The sequence below is a fragment of the Doryrhamphus excisus genome, chromosome 4 (genome assembly GCF_030265055.1).
Source record: "Doryrhamphus excisus isolate RoL2022-K1 chromosome 4, RoL_Dexc_1.0, whole genome shotgun sequence".
Classification (NCBI taxonomy): domain Eukaryota; kingdom Metazoa; phylum Chordata; class Actinopteri; order Syngnathiformes; family Syngnathidae; genus Doryrhamphus; species Doryrhamphus excisus.
Window position 1 is genome coordinate 23,342,614 of NC_080469.1, and position 17,561 is coordinate 23,360,174.

Sequence of the window (17,561 nt, forward strand, 5' to 3'; positions counted from 1 at the left end):
ATCTCTAAGTGAGAGAGGTTTTTCCTTACCTCCATCGCCAAAGTTCCACCGCCTCGAGTTACTATATCTTCTGCTGGGAATCGGTGCCTGTGAAATAAAATGGACTTTATTCAGATGGTTCTGTTCGAGTGAATCTTTGTCAGTTCACATGTCATCAAGTGTAATGACATCAAGTGCAATGTAACGAAACAAAAATGTCGCCAGAACACGGCGCGAGAATGAGACACAATAATGTCCAACTTTGTGTCAAGCTATCATGCAAAGCTAATAAAGCGCTACATGAAACACAACATCTTGCTTGTCATTTGGCAGAAGCGTCCCGATGAATGATTGCACATAAATCACTGCTTATTCGTATCAAATAGTTTCCTCAATATTACAGACGCCACATTGATTTCCCTTGAGAATCCCACGGAACATTAAAGCGCTACTACTCCAATTGTCTTGCACTTTATTGCCATTGCATTAGACGCCACACGCGTCTAATGACAAAATAAAACACACACAAATGCGAGTAGTGAGGACATTTTTAATACTGAGCTGATGACTTTATAAAATGCATCAAGAGTTTTTGGACTATTTCAATTAAAAGTATACGTTTGTTAAATGCGCTTTAGTTTGTGTTGTGTGACTTTTTTGTTTGCTAAAACCGGAATAAGACCAGCACATGCAGGAAGCATAATCGCAAGAATGCTTTGAGTCCAACCCAGGAGATCAGGCAGGAGAACCATGTGATTCCTCTCGGCCAATCAGCAAAGAAAAGTCATTTATAGGCACTGTGAAAGAACTTTTAAGTTAAATATCAGCAAAAGTAATTGCAGTATAAAACATGATCAGGGGTAAGATAATATCAAAATAAAGTATACCAATAAGATTTACAATTTTTATGTTGGAAAAATAAGTTATATTATATAAATGTAATGGCAAAAAAAATAAAAATGAAAAATTATTATAAAAATTATGATAAATCTGACCTATTGTATTAAACAATGCCAAAGTTTCAGATAATGAGCTTATTATTATAATTAACAAAGCATTATTAGAGCCCTGTAGACATGACAAAACAAGACTATAGTCACATTTGTACTCTTTTTATTTACAACATATTGCGCAACTGCAGGGTCTTGAGACACATGCTAACTCGCAAACTAGAGAGCTAGCGACCTAAACTGTAGCCTTCAAGTTATTTCCTTTAAACTTAAATAGCCAAAAACCTACCACTTCCACACGGATAGGGAGGATAACTATTAACAGTTATTTAACCTTTAACATGAACATTAATCAAACGTGATAATTTTTTCTGGGTACATGATACCATACAGCATCCATATCAAACTAACATTAAACTTTCATCAAACTAGTGTCCTGCGGGCCACATTTGGCCCGCGGGCCGCGTGTTTGACACCCCTGGCTTAGCGCATTTGGAAGTATTTGGACTTCACAGTGAACCTTGTGAGAAATCAGCAGTTCCAGCCATCTGGTGACTTCCTTATATGGGCGTGTCGGGGTACAAGCTAAGTGGGACCAATCACTAAGTGGGCGTGTCCGGAGGCAGGTCGGTGGGTGGAATAAATTAAAATAGACCGTTTTGGAAAAATCAAGGCAATACAGCTGGAATAGGTGCATATTCTGGAAGATCTAGAAAGCTTTCTGTGCGGGTTATTGTATGTAGCTGCTCTATAGGAGTCCACAAATTGGGACATTTGTGGAAATGGGACATGCAACACTGCACAAACTGTAAATGAAAATCATTTTTAAGGCTAATGAATAGCATAAAGACGTTACCGTCGGCTACTAATAAATGTGTGAAGCAGTCAGTCCATAGGGTAAAACTGACGAGACACAATGACTCACCCGCTTAATATGTGCGCTCACACCCCCACAAATGCACATATATTTACCAGTGTTGCTGCTGAAATGAGGACTTAACAGGGGTTGCAGAGATAAGACACGCATGTCCTCATCAGAGTCAAAACAAGAGAAAAATACAGCAGACGCACAGCGTAGTATAATGTTCAGTAAAACAGACATTTCTGTGTTCTTGGATTTACTCTATTTGGCGATATATCACAAAATCCTATTTTAGAGATAACATTTTAAAGAAATTTAATATTTCGGCTCACAAACATTGACTATCGGAAACACCATTTGTGTTTTTAATGTGGAATTTTCAATGCACAGCTCAACCCTGCATATGTATTTTATTTTTTAATTACATCATTTTTCTTGTTCCTTACCTCCCTGCAGGGAAGCCGAGGGCGTTTGATCTGTGATGTCAAAAAGACGAAGAAAGTACGGTCGGGGAGCGCTTAAAAATTAATAAATAAATAAATAAATCACAGGTGCAGACGGAATTTGAGTATAAAAGGAAAAAGAATTTGACAAGATTGTACGCGCAGAAGTAGGCCATAATAGAAAGTAGGACAAGAGAAGATAAAATATTCAGGAGTTGGATATGTGTTTTTACTCTTTTCATTGATGTCTTCCAGACAATCTTTGTCATGTAATGTGTATCCCAATCGTTTCAATGCAAATAGATATATATATATACCTTATGTTTTCTGTGTGTTCATTTCAGCTGGCTACATGGGATCCGGTCCACGGCCTGAATGGCACTTTGACAGACAGGAAGTTGGAGAACAACATGCGAGGAGTGGTGCTGAGAGTCGTCACTGTCCTGGTGAGTACCGCTCTCACCACTCTTGACGTCTCAACTTGTCCCTAAAGCAGGGGTCTCAAACATGCGGCCCGCGGGCCAAATGTGGTCCGCAGGACACTAATTTGAGGCCCCCGCCTTGATATGAAAGTTTAATGTTAGTGCGGCCGGCGCAAGTTTGATATGGATGCTGTATGGTATCATGTACCCAGAAAAAATGATTACGTTTGATTAATGTTCATGTTAAAGGTTAAATAACTGTTAATAGTTATCCTCCCTATCCGTGTGGAAGTGGTAACTTTTTGGCTATTTAAGTTTAAAGGAAATAACTTGAAGGCTACCGTTTAGGTCGCTAGCTCTCTAGTTTGCGAGTTAGCATGTGTCTCAAGACCCTGCAGTTGCGCAATATGTTGTAAATAAAGAGTATAAATGTGACTATAGTCGTGTTTTGTCATGTCTACAGGGCTCTAATAATGCTTTGTTCATTTTAATCTGAAAAAAAATATTTGTCTACCCACCAACTATATGTGGTTTCTTAAGTTTTTATTATTTGCCGTATTATTATTATTATTATTATTATATTTATTACTGATTAATTTTCTTTATTCTTGATTTGTTTATTTATTTTTCATCTTATTTTGTGTAGAAAAATAAAAAGTAAGATATTTGAGAACAGTGGAATGTTTTATCCGAGCTTTTCTTGTAGAAAAGTTTTTTTTTTTTTTGTTTTTTTTTTTGTTTTTTGGAAAACCTGATGCAGCCCAGTCCCACCCAGACCCGAGCTCCAGTGGCCCCCAAGTAAATTGAGTTTGAGACCCCTGCCCTAAAGCAAAAGAAAACCGCCATGAGACAAAAACAAGATAATTTCAACAGGTTATTGTCGGCCACACAAGTGAGTAGGAAGATAATTGTGACTACATAATGTACGGAAGGGGGCTCAGGAACAGGCCCCTGGGGGACGCCACAGGAGTCCTCCTTATGCCGATCCCACGCTATATACCAAGAAATGTTCACCATTCCAAACAAAAACACTACATAGTTTTTTAAACTTCTATGTGAGGTGCATTGAGGGTCAGTTTGGAAAGTTTGGAGCGCGGAGTTGTGCAAAGTCAAAACACAAATAAGTCCGTAAGCTCACCTCCCTTATTTCTGACATTTAACATGCGCATAAAAGAAGTGAAGAGCGTGTCGTCGTTGCTCCTCGCTGCCTGCCTGTCTGTCTCCCCTGCAGCAGCAGCAGCAGCAGCAGCAGCCGCCGCCGTCATTTGAGAACATCCCACGTGTGCTTTAAAGATTCACCGCCGTAAATTCTTCATATCTCGTCTTTGAAGTGAGAGAAGCCGAGAAGAAAGCGATGATGCTCCACGTCTTTGTGGCTATCCCTTTTCTCTCGCTTTTATTTTTTTTATACACTCGTCAGATCATACCTTTAAAGGGAGAAGAAGATATTTTAGTCCACAATCATAGTAGGCATGCTACTATTGCTCATTAATGGTTTCATACTGTTTCAATGAGAATTTTCAATGTACAACAGGAAGTACTCCAACCCCTACGATACGATAGTCACACATTTCTAAATTAAGAAGGCACATTTTCACTAAACTGAAGCATTTATTTAGTATTTTTTGGAATAACATGAAGGGTAAATCTACTTCGATCTGCGCCAGCCACATCCCCACACGCATCACAGAAGCCCCCTAGAATCAACAGGATTAGTCTCCCACCAGTTATTAATGATAACCAAGAACTGTACTGTAAAGCATGCGTCATATCGTCAAAGAAAGAACATTTACCCTATGGTCACTAGGTTGAATCCATCCATCCATTTTCTATGCCACTTATTCTCACTAGGGCCGCAGGTATGCAGGAGCCTATCCCAGTTGTCTTCGGGCAAGAGGCGGGTTACACCCCAACCAAACCATTCCATCATGATCTGTGGTGCTTTTTCATTCAATGGAACACTGGTGCTTCAGGTGGTGCAGGGTCGTCAAACGGACGATTTAAATCCCATAGAGCAGTAATTCCCCTGGTGGGCCGTGGCAGTACTGCAGGTGCGCTGAGAGAGGTCATTAAAAATATGATTAATTTTTGCAAATATTCATTCATTCATTTTCTATCGCTTATAGGTGCTGGGGTCTATCCCAGCTGTCTTTGGGCGAGAGAGGCGGGGTACACCCTGGACTGGTGGCCAGCCAATCACAGGGCACATATAGACAAACAACCATTCACACTCACATTCATACCTATGGACAATTTGGAGTCGCCAATTAACCTAGCATGTTTTTGGAATGTGGGAGGAAACCGGAGTACCCGGAGAAAACCCACGCATGCACGGGGAGAACATGCAAACTCCACACAGAGATGGCCGAGGGTGGAATTGAACCCTGGTCTCCTAGCTGTGAGGTCTGCGCGCTAACCACTCGCCCTCCGTGCTGCCCCTTTTGCAAATATTATTTTTTTTAAATTATTTTTATTGTAAAATATTTATTGCACAATTTTAAAAATATATATTTATAGGCTTAAGTAAGAACCTATTGAGTGTTATTGAGCGGTCACAATATTTTAGGAACCTTATACAGTTTAGGATTTGAACGTAGCTCTTTGGCCATCATGCCAGGAGGTCATTAACGGAGGAGCATGTGGCGGGAAAAATGGAGCAGTGGCTTACAGGTGTAAAAAAAAATAAATAAATAAAACAAAAAAGAAAAATGTAGAGGACACTGTACAACCTGTCTGTCCGTAGTGCTCAGAGGTGGTGTCTAATGAAGATCTGAAACCTTGTAAGCTGCGCCGCCATCTGGAAAATAAACATGAAAAATATTCATCAAAGCCACAAGAATTTTTTGAAATTAAATTAAAGGAATATCAGAGCCAATAAAAAACAATTGAATCAACATGTGTCACTGGAAGTGACTACAAGAGAGTGGTGCAGCCATCATACCAAGTTGCAAATAATGGGAATAATAATAATAATTGAATAATAATAATAATAATGCTGAGAATGCAGTATTTCGTCTATGTACTGTTTATAGCACAAAAGTGGGCCACGGACATTTTTTTTTATTTTCAAGTGGGCCCCGAGTTAGAACCCCTGCCATAGAGAACATTTGGGGATGGATGGCAAGGGAAGTTTATAAAAATGGCCATCATTTCCAGACAGTTGATGCCCTTGGTGACGCCATCTTGGACCAAAGTTCCCACTAGCCTACTGGAAACACTCGCATCAAGCAAAACCATTTTTTAAGTCATTTAAAAAGAGGAGATACTCATGACTGAGTCCTCATTTTTTGAGTGATGGTCTTAAACGTTTGATCAGCTGATAAACAGCCTATTTCACTTTAAGTCTTGCGTTTTTTTTTTAATATCACACTCCCCTTCTTGCGTCTGCATATCGTAGCTCTACTTAAAACCTCATTAAGATCCAAATGTGTAAAAGGTAAATTCTAGCTATTTTTTATTTATTTATTTATTTATTAAGATTTCCATCATGGCTGTATTTAGTTGAATTCATTTAGCCATTTTTATGCTTGAAAATTATTAATTTAGTCCACAAATTCATACATTTTGCATATATCCATATGCATATTTTTGACAAATAATAGGTCATATTCCACTACGAGGCAGCATGATAGATGAGTGAAGGCGCAACATTTTAACTACAGTGACTTATGAATTGCTAAAACAACACATCTAATGCCAGACTAAGACTTTTGCACAGTACTGTCATCTTATTAAATATGTATATGTGCTAATGTGGTTGCATTTCAAAATAAAATGTATATTTTTTTGACCCGCGCAGAACTTCTTTTGACTCTCTCCCGCCAGTTGAAAATGCTGCTCTGCAGATAGCAGATTGTTTAGTGTTGCCTCGGGCTTTTTTCCGCAACTCTCGTGTAGCTGGTTTGTATTTGGAATAGAGCAATGCTCTCAAAAGGCACCATGCATGTTACGTCCCTGTGAAAGGGATGTGTTCATTCTGCGCCATTACCCCATTGTGTTGTTTAATGAGTTATTGATCTTTTCATGCGGGCTGAGATCACGCCACTATTAAGGCAAATCATTCTTAATCGATCCTATGGATTATCAGGGGGAATGTATTGATGAAATGGACGCTACCGTCGCAGTAATGATGTCTTTACGGCTTTCTCATTAGTGGAACCCTTCCCTCACCGATGAGAACTTTGATACTTTTGAGGCAAATGAGTTTCAGGCTTTTAAAACATTTCTTTTCGACAGAAACCTGATGGTACAGAATAGCTCAGACAGCCCGTCGTAAATTCCCTCAGTGACTCACCTCTCAGCTGCTTTTTGTCTTTTTTCCATCTCCACTCAAGTGACAGACTTGGCCGCGGGGATTATATTTTCATGTTGTCTGTCCTCCTTCATGATTTTTAGACTTTTCAAAGGGAACATCCTGGCGTCAATCCATGACACGTCGTTTAGAGGAAAGTTACGTAAAAGTATGTTGTGCTGCAACTTGGTTTGTTCATTTTTTTTTTAAAACTATAGGGTATAATGCATATGACATGAGCTCCGAACCTGCTGACTTACAACCTGGCAAGGGACTTCATTTAAAGCAATCCTCACCACATCGTAAAAAAAAAAAACATGTAAAAAGAGAACTGCATAATGTTAAGTTCATGAAAAATAGTGGCAAATAAAACCCTGCACTCACCGATGCACATTTGTCTGTCATAATAATTGTGATGATTGGACACCACATGATTATGATGGAGTAATCTGGCCCCAGTAATGTAGTTTTGCAGTTGGTGTGTTGGGGGAGAGCGGAGCACCTCATCCACACCAGAACTCCTGTCAGAGAGTGAGTCCGGTCACAGTAGCAGAACTTTGTGGCTTTTATTCCTTTACAGTCCAATTCTCCATCCAACAGGTTGATTTGTGAGTAGCATAATGTCTTGACGAGTCTGGTTTCTGTAATGAATGAATATTAGCATAAATGTAAGGAGCACATGCTAATTTACACACACACATAGGCTGTGTTCAAAACCCCATACTTACCGACTACTCATACTAACTATTTGAGGGAGAATGGGAGAAGTTGCCGGATGAATGTTGAAAAATGTTGAAATTACCAAGGATGCAATGCGATGTGACGTCACTGCGAAAAAAAACATTGGCTGAACACTGAGCAGCAGCATGGACCAAACGGCGGTGTCAAGCAGGATATATTGTGAGTTGGTTCGCTTCTTGTTTTCGAAGTAAAAGCAGTGATTTATCACTATGTTTTTTTTTGTATGAGAAAAGTAACGGGGTGTTTTATTTTGTGAAAATAACCTGAAGTGCGTTGCTAACTTCCGCTAGCTTAAATTTTGCCGAATTCATCCGAACGAAATTGTAAACGGTTAGTAATTGGACAAATAAAAGGCACACTCAGGATCTAAAGGGCCACTTTCTCGCCTGATTTAAAAAAAAATCTCAATAAAGTGATGTTTTTAAAGTGTTTAGAGCTAAAGTGAAATCAGCTTCAGCCTGTTGATTTCGGCTGGGTAAGGAGCGCAATGCATTGTGGGTTATGTAGTACGCTTGTAGTGTTCCGAAAACAGCCATACTGGATTTGGCTTCACGACGAAAAGGGCGCCAACAGGTTAGCTAGCACTTCAAATATTAGCATAACACACAGGCGCACACAAAACAACGGGTGATATTCGCCGCCTAATTTGCATATAAATACCATCGCGAACGATCGTTAACAGCCCATTAACTCACCTTTAGCACGAACGCAGACAGACGTATGTAGTACAAAAACAAGCTGGAATGGCTAAACTGGGGTCTTACTGAGGACCACTTAGTTGCCCCGCAAGGTGCCTGGTACAAAGCCAACATGAAGTCTGCCCTGAACAGCGCCTGTACTAAACATTACATTTATAACAAGGACATTTACAACACCCACAATATTTAAGGTCCGTGACAGCAGCAGATATGAAAGTAACATTTGTTATTGTTATTGGAATTCCAAAGTTCCTGTTCAGTTTCAATATTATCTGTACAGAACAGTAATTAATTTTACAGGATGCGATTACCGGTCATATCATAGCCATTCCAAAAAAATTCACATCAAAAGTTTCAAGAAGAAAACCAACTGGACTTTAAGTCGAGACAAATTGAAAATCTGCAAAATTTGAACAAATCTGCTGTCAACCAGCGTTTTACATCAGATTATGTTCAACCTAAGACGTTTAGGTTCATTAATTATAATGATTTAAAGGGACAGTACACCACACAACAGTAGGAGGCGCTTGGGATTACAGTTTTTTTTGGGGGGGGGGGGGTCCTCGCTGACGGAGGAGCCACTGTTTTTTACGGTTGACAAAAAAGAAGAATTGTCACCTTGATGGATGCAGGAGGGCGGATAGGAACCGCATCTCTGCTATACATTTCGGGGGAAAGTGTGGAAACGTGCCAAGCGGTATCTCACTGCTCGTGAGTGGCAGGGCAAAAAAGCGACTAAACTGGGCGATGCAGTTTTCCAGCCTGGAAAACATTGACTGGGTATTGATTGAGGCCGGCAATTTAAAGTGAGTGAAAGTTTTATGAGGATGATTAAATGACCCAGCGCTCCTGAAAACTTTTAACAAACTCTTAAAATCCGACATTATTGATTAAGCCTGCAACATCAGAGCCTTTTTTTTGTTCATTTTACTTGACATTTGTAGTTAAGAGGTAAGTTTTTAGAACAAAAACTGTATTGAGTCTTTTTTAGCTGAAAGTCTGCTTTGACCTTTGAACGCTCCCATGTATTGTCTCCTACTTGTCACTTTCTATACGGGTGCTGTAGATAAGAAACGGGTGACATTTTGATTTTCAAACATGTTAGCAAAGTTGTATGGTACAACCTTTCTTCGTTCTTTACACATTTTTTCTTATTATTCTTGTAATAGTATGACTTTTTTTTGGAACACACTTATTTTATGTATTGTTATTATACATGAAGTTTCTTTTAGTTTTAGGACTTTCATTCATTCATTCATTTTCTTGTCCTCACGAGGGTCATGGGCATGCTGGAGCCTATCCCAGCTGTCACCCTGTACACACTGCACTGGTTGCCAGCCAATCACAGGGCACATATAGACAAACAACCATTCACACTCACATTCATACCTATGGACAATTTGGAGTCGCTAATTAACCTAGCATGTTTTTGGAATGTGGGAGGAAACCGGAGTACCCGGAGAAAACCCACGCATGCACGGGGAGAACATGCAAACTCCACACAGAAATGGCCAAGGGTGGAATTGAACCCTGGCTGTGAGGTCTGCGCGCTAACCACTAGAACACCGTGCCGCCCTGTAGAGAGAGATAATGATACTAAATGTGTTATAAACAGGTTTGCTTTGCTGGAACTACAAAAATAATCCCTTTTTTACGAATAAGGAATAGGGTGGTCGAGTGGTTAGCGCTCAGGCCTCACAGCTAGGAGACAGCTAGTTCAATTCCACCCTCAGTCATCTATCTCTGTGTGGAGTTTGCATGTTTTCTCCGGGTTCTCTGGTTTCCTCCCACATTCCAAAAACATGCTAGGTTAATTAGCGACCCCAAATTGTCCATAGGTATGAATGTGAGTGTGAATGGTTGTTTGACTTTATGTGCCCAGTGATTGGCTGGCCACCAGTCTACCCTGACATCCGTAGCGGCACACTAGCTGCTGGTACGTGGTACAGTACAATAAGCGGCTCCCTCTATAATCTGCTTAGTAGTGATGCAGTAGTTGAAATGTCAAGATACAGTGGTACCTCAGTTAACATCCGCCCCGGTTAGCACGTTTTTTGGTTAACATCCAAAATTTTTTGCCAAAATTTTGCCTCGGTCTACTTTGTCTCTCGCACGAAGACAGCTGGGATAGGCTCCAGCAAAAATGAATGAATGAATATGCAGTCAGTAGGCTGCACGAGTGGTTATCGCACAGCTAAGAGACCCGAGTGCGATCCCCCTGCTCAGGCATCTCTGTGTGGAGTTTGCATGTTCTTCTCCGTGTGTGCGTGGGTTTTCCGGTTTCTTCCAACATTCCAAAAACATGCTAGGTTAATTCGCGACTCCAAATTGTCCATAGGTATGAATGTGAGTGTGAATGGTTGTTTGTCTATATGTGCCCTGTGATTGGCTGGCCACCAGTCCAGGGTGTACCCCGCCTCTTGCCCGAAGACAGCTGGGATAGGCTCCTCCCTTGTGAGGATAATCGGTAGAAAATGAATGAATAATGAAATCATAACATTGTGAGTTAAAGGTAGTAATGTTACAATAATGGTAGTATACTATTACATTATATACAAAAATAGTGTACAAAATTTACATGAAAAAAATCCTAAATCTTTTTTTCTTAATATTACAATGTATTTCACATAAAATGACAAATTTGTTCTAATTATTCTAAATAAAATCGTATTTTTTTTCTCATAGCATTGTGCATATATTCTCATTGTATTCAGACTTTTTTTCATTTGGAACTTTTATTATTTGGATGTTGCAACTTTCTTCCCACAACTCGTTACATCATTATGACTTAATTCTTCAAACATTTCCTTGTAGAATTACCACTTTATTCTCTTAATTTTACTTTTTTTTGTACATTTCACCTTCTTCGGGGTAGAGAAGTTCATTGAAGTCGAACTTCTTGTTTGATTTGAGTGGTTCAAAGAACATAATACGGAAATGAAATGAGTCCAACCTTATTGTTATCACTACTGTGTATGTGTGTATGGTAGTGGGTGTCCCTGCTTGGGTTGATGGATGCTTGTAGTGAGCGAGGGGCTTGGCATGCATGTCCACTCGCTGCCTAATAGCTTATTGAACGGCTGCAGCTAGCAGGGATTAGAAACCACCAAGCAACATAAGCCCAACATATTGTGTGTGCGTGTGTGTGTGTGTGTTGTGAGAAAAAGCATGGTTGTGTAGAATCTACTCAATAACACAGAGGCTTTCCATAAATCTGCCAGACACATTGGCCTTAAACATTTCACTCATCAATAGTGATGCTTGTGTGTGATGGAGGTAGAAAATTGTCTATAAGTATAAAATATTGAAGTCTGGGTTTTTTTGCTTTCATGCTTAAAATAGGTCTTATTAATAATAAGTCTTATTAAAATGTTTGCTGAATGTTTTTCATGTAAACAGACAGATCAGGTCAGGGGTCTCAAACTCAATTACCTGGGGGCCACTGGAGCTAGGGTCTGGGTGAGACTGGGCCGCATCAGGTTTTCCAAAAAAATTAAAAACAGAAAAATATACAAACTTTTTCAGTGCTTTGGTTCCGATTTTCTACAATAAAAGCTCTGATAAAACATTCCACTGTTCTCAAATATATACATTTTTATTTTTCTGCACAAAATAAGATGAAAAATAAATAAACAAATCAAGAATAAAGAAAACCAATCAATCAGTAATAAATAAATAAATATAATAATAATAATAATAATAAAACGTCAAATAATAAAAACTTAAGAAACCACATATAGTTGGTGGGTAGACAAATTATTTTTTTCAGATTAAAATGAACAAAGCATTATTAGAGCCCTGTAGACATGACAAAACACGACTATAGTCACATTTATACTTTTTTTTATTTACAACATATTGCGCAACTGCAGGGTCTTGAGACACATGCTAACTCGCAAACTAGAGAGCTAGCGACCTAAACGGTAGCCTTCAAGTTATTTCCTTTAAACTTAAATAGCCAAAAACTTACCACTTCCACACGGATAGGGAGGATAACTATTAACAGTTATTTAACCTTTAACATGAACATTAATCAAACGTAATAATTTTTTCTGGGTACATGATACCATACAGCATCCATATCAAACTTGCGCGGGCCGCACTAACATTAAACTTTCATATCAAAGCGGGGGCCTCAAACTAGCGTCCTGCGGGCCACATTTGGCCCGCGGGCCGCGTGTTTGAGGTCCCCTGCTTTAGGTGATTATTCAGGGTTAAATGGTGACAAATGTTAGCTGTCTCGCAAGAACAGGACATTCATTCGCAGGGGTGCTGGAGCCTATCCCAGTCCCATCACAGGGCGCATATAGACAAACAACCATTCACACTCACATTCATACCTATGGAAAATTGGGGTCGACAATTAACCTAGCATGTTTTTGGAATGTGGGAGGAAACCGGAGTACCCGGAGAAAACCCGTGGAGAACATGCAAACTCCACACAGAGATGGTGGAATCGAACTCGGATCTCCTTGCTGTGTGGCCTGCGCGCTAACCAGGACAGCTGGAAGCCAATCAGACTGTAAACAATGGCATCGCTACTATGAATAGCGGTGTGCTATAAGCCAACGTGTGCTTTTCCAACGAACACTGCTGGTGTTGAGTAATCGGTTAGCTTTGAACGACTCTTGTATCGACTCACTTGTCGAATTGTTTTTTGCTTTCTAGGAGGAGCCGTTCGTCATGGTCTCTGAGAACGTTCTGGGCAAACCCAAGAAGTATCAAGGCTTCTCCATCGACGTCCTGGACGCTCTGTCTAACTACTTGGGTTTCAAATACGAGATCTACATCGCGCCGGACCACAAGTATGGCAGCATGCAGCCTGACGGACAGTGGAACGGACTGATGGGGGAACTGGTTTTTAAGGTGACCAACAGACACAAATGGGTGCTTGTTTGTTATGTTGCAAAAAAACATCACATGCTATCGGCGTCACTTATGCTGAAGTACGGCTTCGGGTTCCCTCGGGGGGGACTCTGCACACATTTGTTGGTCCTCTTTTTACGAAAGTTACTCAAAAAAATTAATCATTTGAAATCCATCCAATAATAATAATTTGAAAACGGCAATGCTACATGACATTTATAAGAAAACGTGAGAATTTTTTTATTTATTTATTTATTTATTATTTTATTTATGACAATAAACTAATATATGAAGAAAAATAATGTCATTTTAGTAGCACTATTTTAGTAGTAGAGTAAAGAAATATAAAAAAAAAATATATAAAAAAATATATATAACTCCAGAAATCTTTACAAGAATAAAGTCAAAATATGATGAAAATAAAGTCATAATTCTGAGAAGAACATTTTCTAGTTGAATTGTTAGAAAATATGTAAAAAAATGTTTTTTTACAAGAGTAAAGTCAAAATATTGTGTGAAAAAGATGCTATTTATAAGAAAATGTGAGAATGTTATTTTTTTATTTATTATTTTATTTATGAGAATAAACTAATATAATGAAGAAAAATAATGTCATTTTAGTAGCACTATTTTAGTAGTAGAGTAAATAAATATTAAAATATATATATATATATATAAAAATATATATATATAACTCCAGAAATCTTTACAAGAATAAAGTCAAAATATGATGAAAATAAAGTCATAATTCTGAGAAGAAAATGTTCTTGTTGAATTGTTAGAAAATATGTAAAAAAAACATTTTTTTACAAGAGTAAAGTCAAAATATTGTGAGAAAAAGATGCTATTTATAAGAAAATGTGAGAATTTTATTTTTTTATTTATTATTTTATTTATGAGAATAAACTAATATAATGAAGAAAAATAATGTATTTTAGTAGCACTATTTTAGTAGTAGAGTAAAGAAATATTAAAAAATATATATATAAAAAAATATATATAACTCCAGAAATCTTTACAAGAATAAAGTCAAAATATGATGAAAATAAAGTCATAATTCTGAGAAGAAAACTTTCTAGTTGAATTGTTAGAAAATATGTAAATATATATTTTTTACAAGAGTTAAGTCAAAATATTGTGAGAAAAAGACGCTATTTATAAGAAAATGTGAGAATTTTATTTTTTTATTTATGAGAATAAACTAATATAATGAAGAAAAATAATGTCATTTTAGTAGCACTATTTTAGTAGTAGAGTTAAGAAATATTAAAAAAAATATAACTCCAGAAATGATGCTTTGCATATTAATATGCAGTGGCTGCAAATATATCGAACATGCAAATGTGTCAGCTATAATCTTTAACGCTCTGCTCAACAAAAAACACAAACTAAACAACTAATAAAGTTCTGATTTTTATAAAATTAGGGTGCAGAAAAAAGTTAGAATGTTACAAGAATAAAGTCAAAATATGATGAAAATGAAGTCATAATTCCGAGAAGAAATTTTTCTAGTTGAATTGTTAGAAAATATGTAAAAAAAACTTTTTTTTTACTGAGTAAAGTCAAAATATTGTGAGAAAAAGACGTTATTTATAAGAAAATGTGAGAATTTTATTTTTTTATTTATTATTTTATTCATGAGAATAAACTAATATAATGAAGAAAAATAATGTCATTTTAGTAGCACTATTTTAGTAGTAAAGAAATATTTAAAATATATATATATAAAAAAAAATATATATATATAACTCCAGAAATCTTTACAAGAATAAAGTCAAAATATGATGAAAATAAAGTCATAATTCTGAGAAGAAAATTTTCTTGTTGAATTGTTAGAAAATATGTAAAAAAAATTTTTTTACAAGAGTAAAGTCAAAATATTGTGAGAAAAAGACCCTATTTATAAGAAAATGTGAGAATTTTATTTATTTATTTATTATTTTATTTATGAGAATAAACTAACATAATGAAGAAAAATAATGTCATTTTAGTCGCACTATTTTAGTAGTAGAATAAAGAAATATTAAAAAAAATATATATTTATAACTCCAGAAATCTTTACAAGAATAAAGTCAAAATATGATGAAAATGAAGTCATAATTCCGAGAAGAAATTTTTCTAGTTGAATTGTTAGAAAATATGTAAAAAAAAATTTTTTTTACTAAAGTCAAAATATTGTGAGAAAAAGATGCTATTTATAAGAAAATGTGAGAATTTTATTATTTTATTCATGAGAATAAACTAATATAATGAAGAAAAATAATGTCATTTTAGTAGCACTATTTTAGTAGTAGAGTAAAGAAATATTAAAAAAATATACTCCAGAAATGATGCTTTGCGTATTAATGTGCAGTGGCTGCAAATATATCGAACATGCAAATGTGTCAGCTACAATCTTTAACGCACCCTGCTAGCATAAAATATTATACAGAACAACATTTTCAGCAACATTGGTTGAAAAACATGGCCGTCATCAAGCAGAATGTCTTTTCCGACGCGTCTAATTGTCCATATTTAATTTATCGTACTGTTTTGTTCTGCATTGCAGCGGGCCGACGTTGGACTCTCCGCCCTGACCATCACGCCGGAGCGCGAGAGCGTCGTGGACTTCACCACGCGCTACATGGACTACTCGGTGGGCGTCCTGCTGCGTAAGGCTGAGCGTACGGTGGACATGTTCGCCTGCCTGGCGCCCTTCGACCTGTCTCTGTGGGCGTGCATCGCGGGTACCGTGCTGCTGGTCGGCATCCTGGTCTACTTACTCAATTGGCTGAACCCGCCTCGGCTACCCATGGGGTCGGTGTCGTCCACCACGCTCTACAACTCCATGTGGTTTGTGTACGGATCCTTCGTACAGCAAGGTATGCATCTTTATTCCACTGTTTGATCCCCACTCTGAGATGGGACCAAATTGTGAAATTGATTGTCGATCAATTATGTCTTGAATCAACTGAGGCAAAATAGAGTGCATTGTCAATAACGGCAAATAGAAGCGAAAAAGCATGTGTGTCACCGGGATCGACCAACGAGGTAATGACCTCTTTATCTCTCCGAAGATTTACCGGAATCCAGCATTTGGTGCTCAGGTGTGGATGTCAAGGGAAGGATTTGATGCAGAGTCGGGAATTAGAACTGTGACCTTGAGAGGAGAGGGCACTGAGAATTCGTTTCGGCAACATGAGACCGAGTTCCCACGGTTGCTAAAGTATGCTAACCGTAAAATAGGATTCCTTATTTATAAATGGCGTATACGTTCATAGTTAGAGCATAGACAACCTGTTTATTAGAGCCCTGTAGACATGAACTAACACCCCTATACCTGATATAGTAGATATAATAAGAGTAAATAAGACATTTAAGCAATAAATAAGACTTGTGATGTTGTGTGTTGTTATAAATGTGAGAGCAGAGTTGAGTGGCAGACAGGAAATGACGTTGATGGTTCAGAGTTGACGTTTTGACAGTCACGTCTGGTGTCCGTGTGGCTCATCAAACATGACAGTAACTTGACTTACACCCAGTGGCGAGCGCTGAATGCTACGCCATTTATTAAATGTTTGTGTTTTAGTTCATTTTCAACCACAAAATACCATGATTTAATACAGTACATTTTTATATAATTTTAATATAATTTTAATATGATTTTAATGTGGTGGCACGGCGGTCGAGTGGTTAGCGCGCTGACCTCACAGCTAGGAGACCAGGGTTCAATTCCAGCCTCGGCCATCTCTGTTTGCATGTTTTCCCCGTGCACGCGTGGGTTTTCTCAGGGTACTCCGGTTTCCGCCGACATTCCAAAAACATGGAAATTGACCTTAGGTATGAATGTGAGTGTGAATGGTTGTTTGTCTATATGTGCCTGTGATTGGCTGGCCACCAGTCCAGGGTGTACCCCGCCTCTCGCCCAAAGACAGCTGGGATAGGATGAATGAATGAATGAATGAATAATTTTAATGTAATTTTAATATATATATATATATATATATTTTACATATTTTTATATAATTTATAAAAAATTTTTTATATAATTTTAATATATTTCTAATATTTTTTTACATAATTTAATATAATTTTAATATAATGTTAATATAATTTTTATATAATTTTTTATATATTTTTAATATAATTTTAATATAATGTTAATATAATTTTTATATAATTTTAATATAATGTTAATATAATGTTAATATACATTTTTATATAATTTTAATATAATAATATCATTTTAATATAATTTTAATATAATTCTAATATAATTTTAATATAATTTTAATATATTTTTAATATAATGTTAATATTATTTTAATAT

At 37.2% G+C, this 17,561-nt stretch overlaps 1 protein-coding gene and 1 long non-coding RNA gene across 9 annotated transcripts in view; one reads left to right on the top strand and one right to left on the bottom strand.

Moving 5' to 3' along the window:
* grid2 (glutamate receptor, ionotropic, delta 2) overlaps positions 1-17,561 on the top strand; it is a 528,950-nt gene that overhangs the window by 390,982 nt on the left and 120,407 nt on the right. For all 6 annotated transcript variants that reach the window (XR_009129664.1, XR_009129665.1, XM_058071482.1 and 3 more), the window contains exons 9-11: positions 2,579-2,680; positions 13,055-13,252; positions 15,801-16,113. Coding sequence is in view for 4 of the 6 variants with exons in the window: in XM_058071482.1 (XP_057927465.1) it covers positions 2,579-2,680; positions 13,055-13,252; positions 15,801-16,113 (613 nt within the window). In the remaining 2 variants the exon portion in view is untranslated. The remainder of the gene's footprint in view (positions 1-2,578; positions 2,681-13,054; positions 13,253-15,800; positions 16,114-17,561) is intronic.
* LOC131128555 (uncharacterized) lies at positions 29-8,522 on the bottom strand. 3 transcript variants are annotated; one of them, XR_009129667.1, is made up of 7 exons: positions 8,384-8,522; positions 7,676-7,775; positions 7,332-7,588; positions 5,386-5,453; positions 4,450-4,712; positions 3,795-4,083; positions 29-87 (listed from the first exon to the last, which is right to left on the bottom strand). It is a non-coding gene; the product is annotated as an uncharacterized LOC131128555 (long non-coding RNA). The 3 variants fall into 3 exon arrangements; XR_009129666.1 differs by lacking the exon at positions 29-87 and having other exon boundaries at positions 3,208-4,083; positions 8,384-8,521; XR_009129668.1 differs by lacking the exons at positions 29-87; positions 3,795-4,083 and adding an exon at positions 4,109-4,353 and having other exon boundaries at positions 8,384-8,521.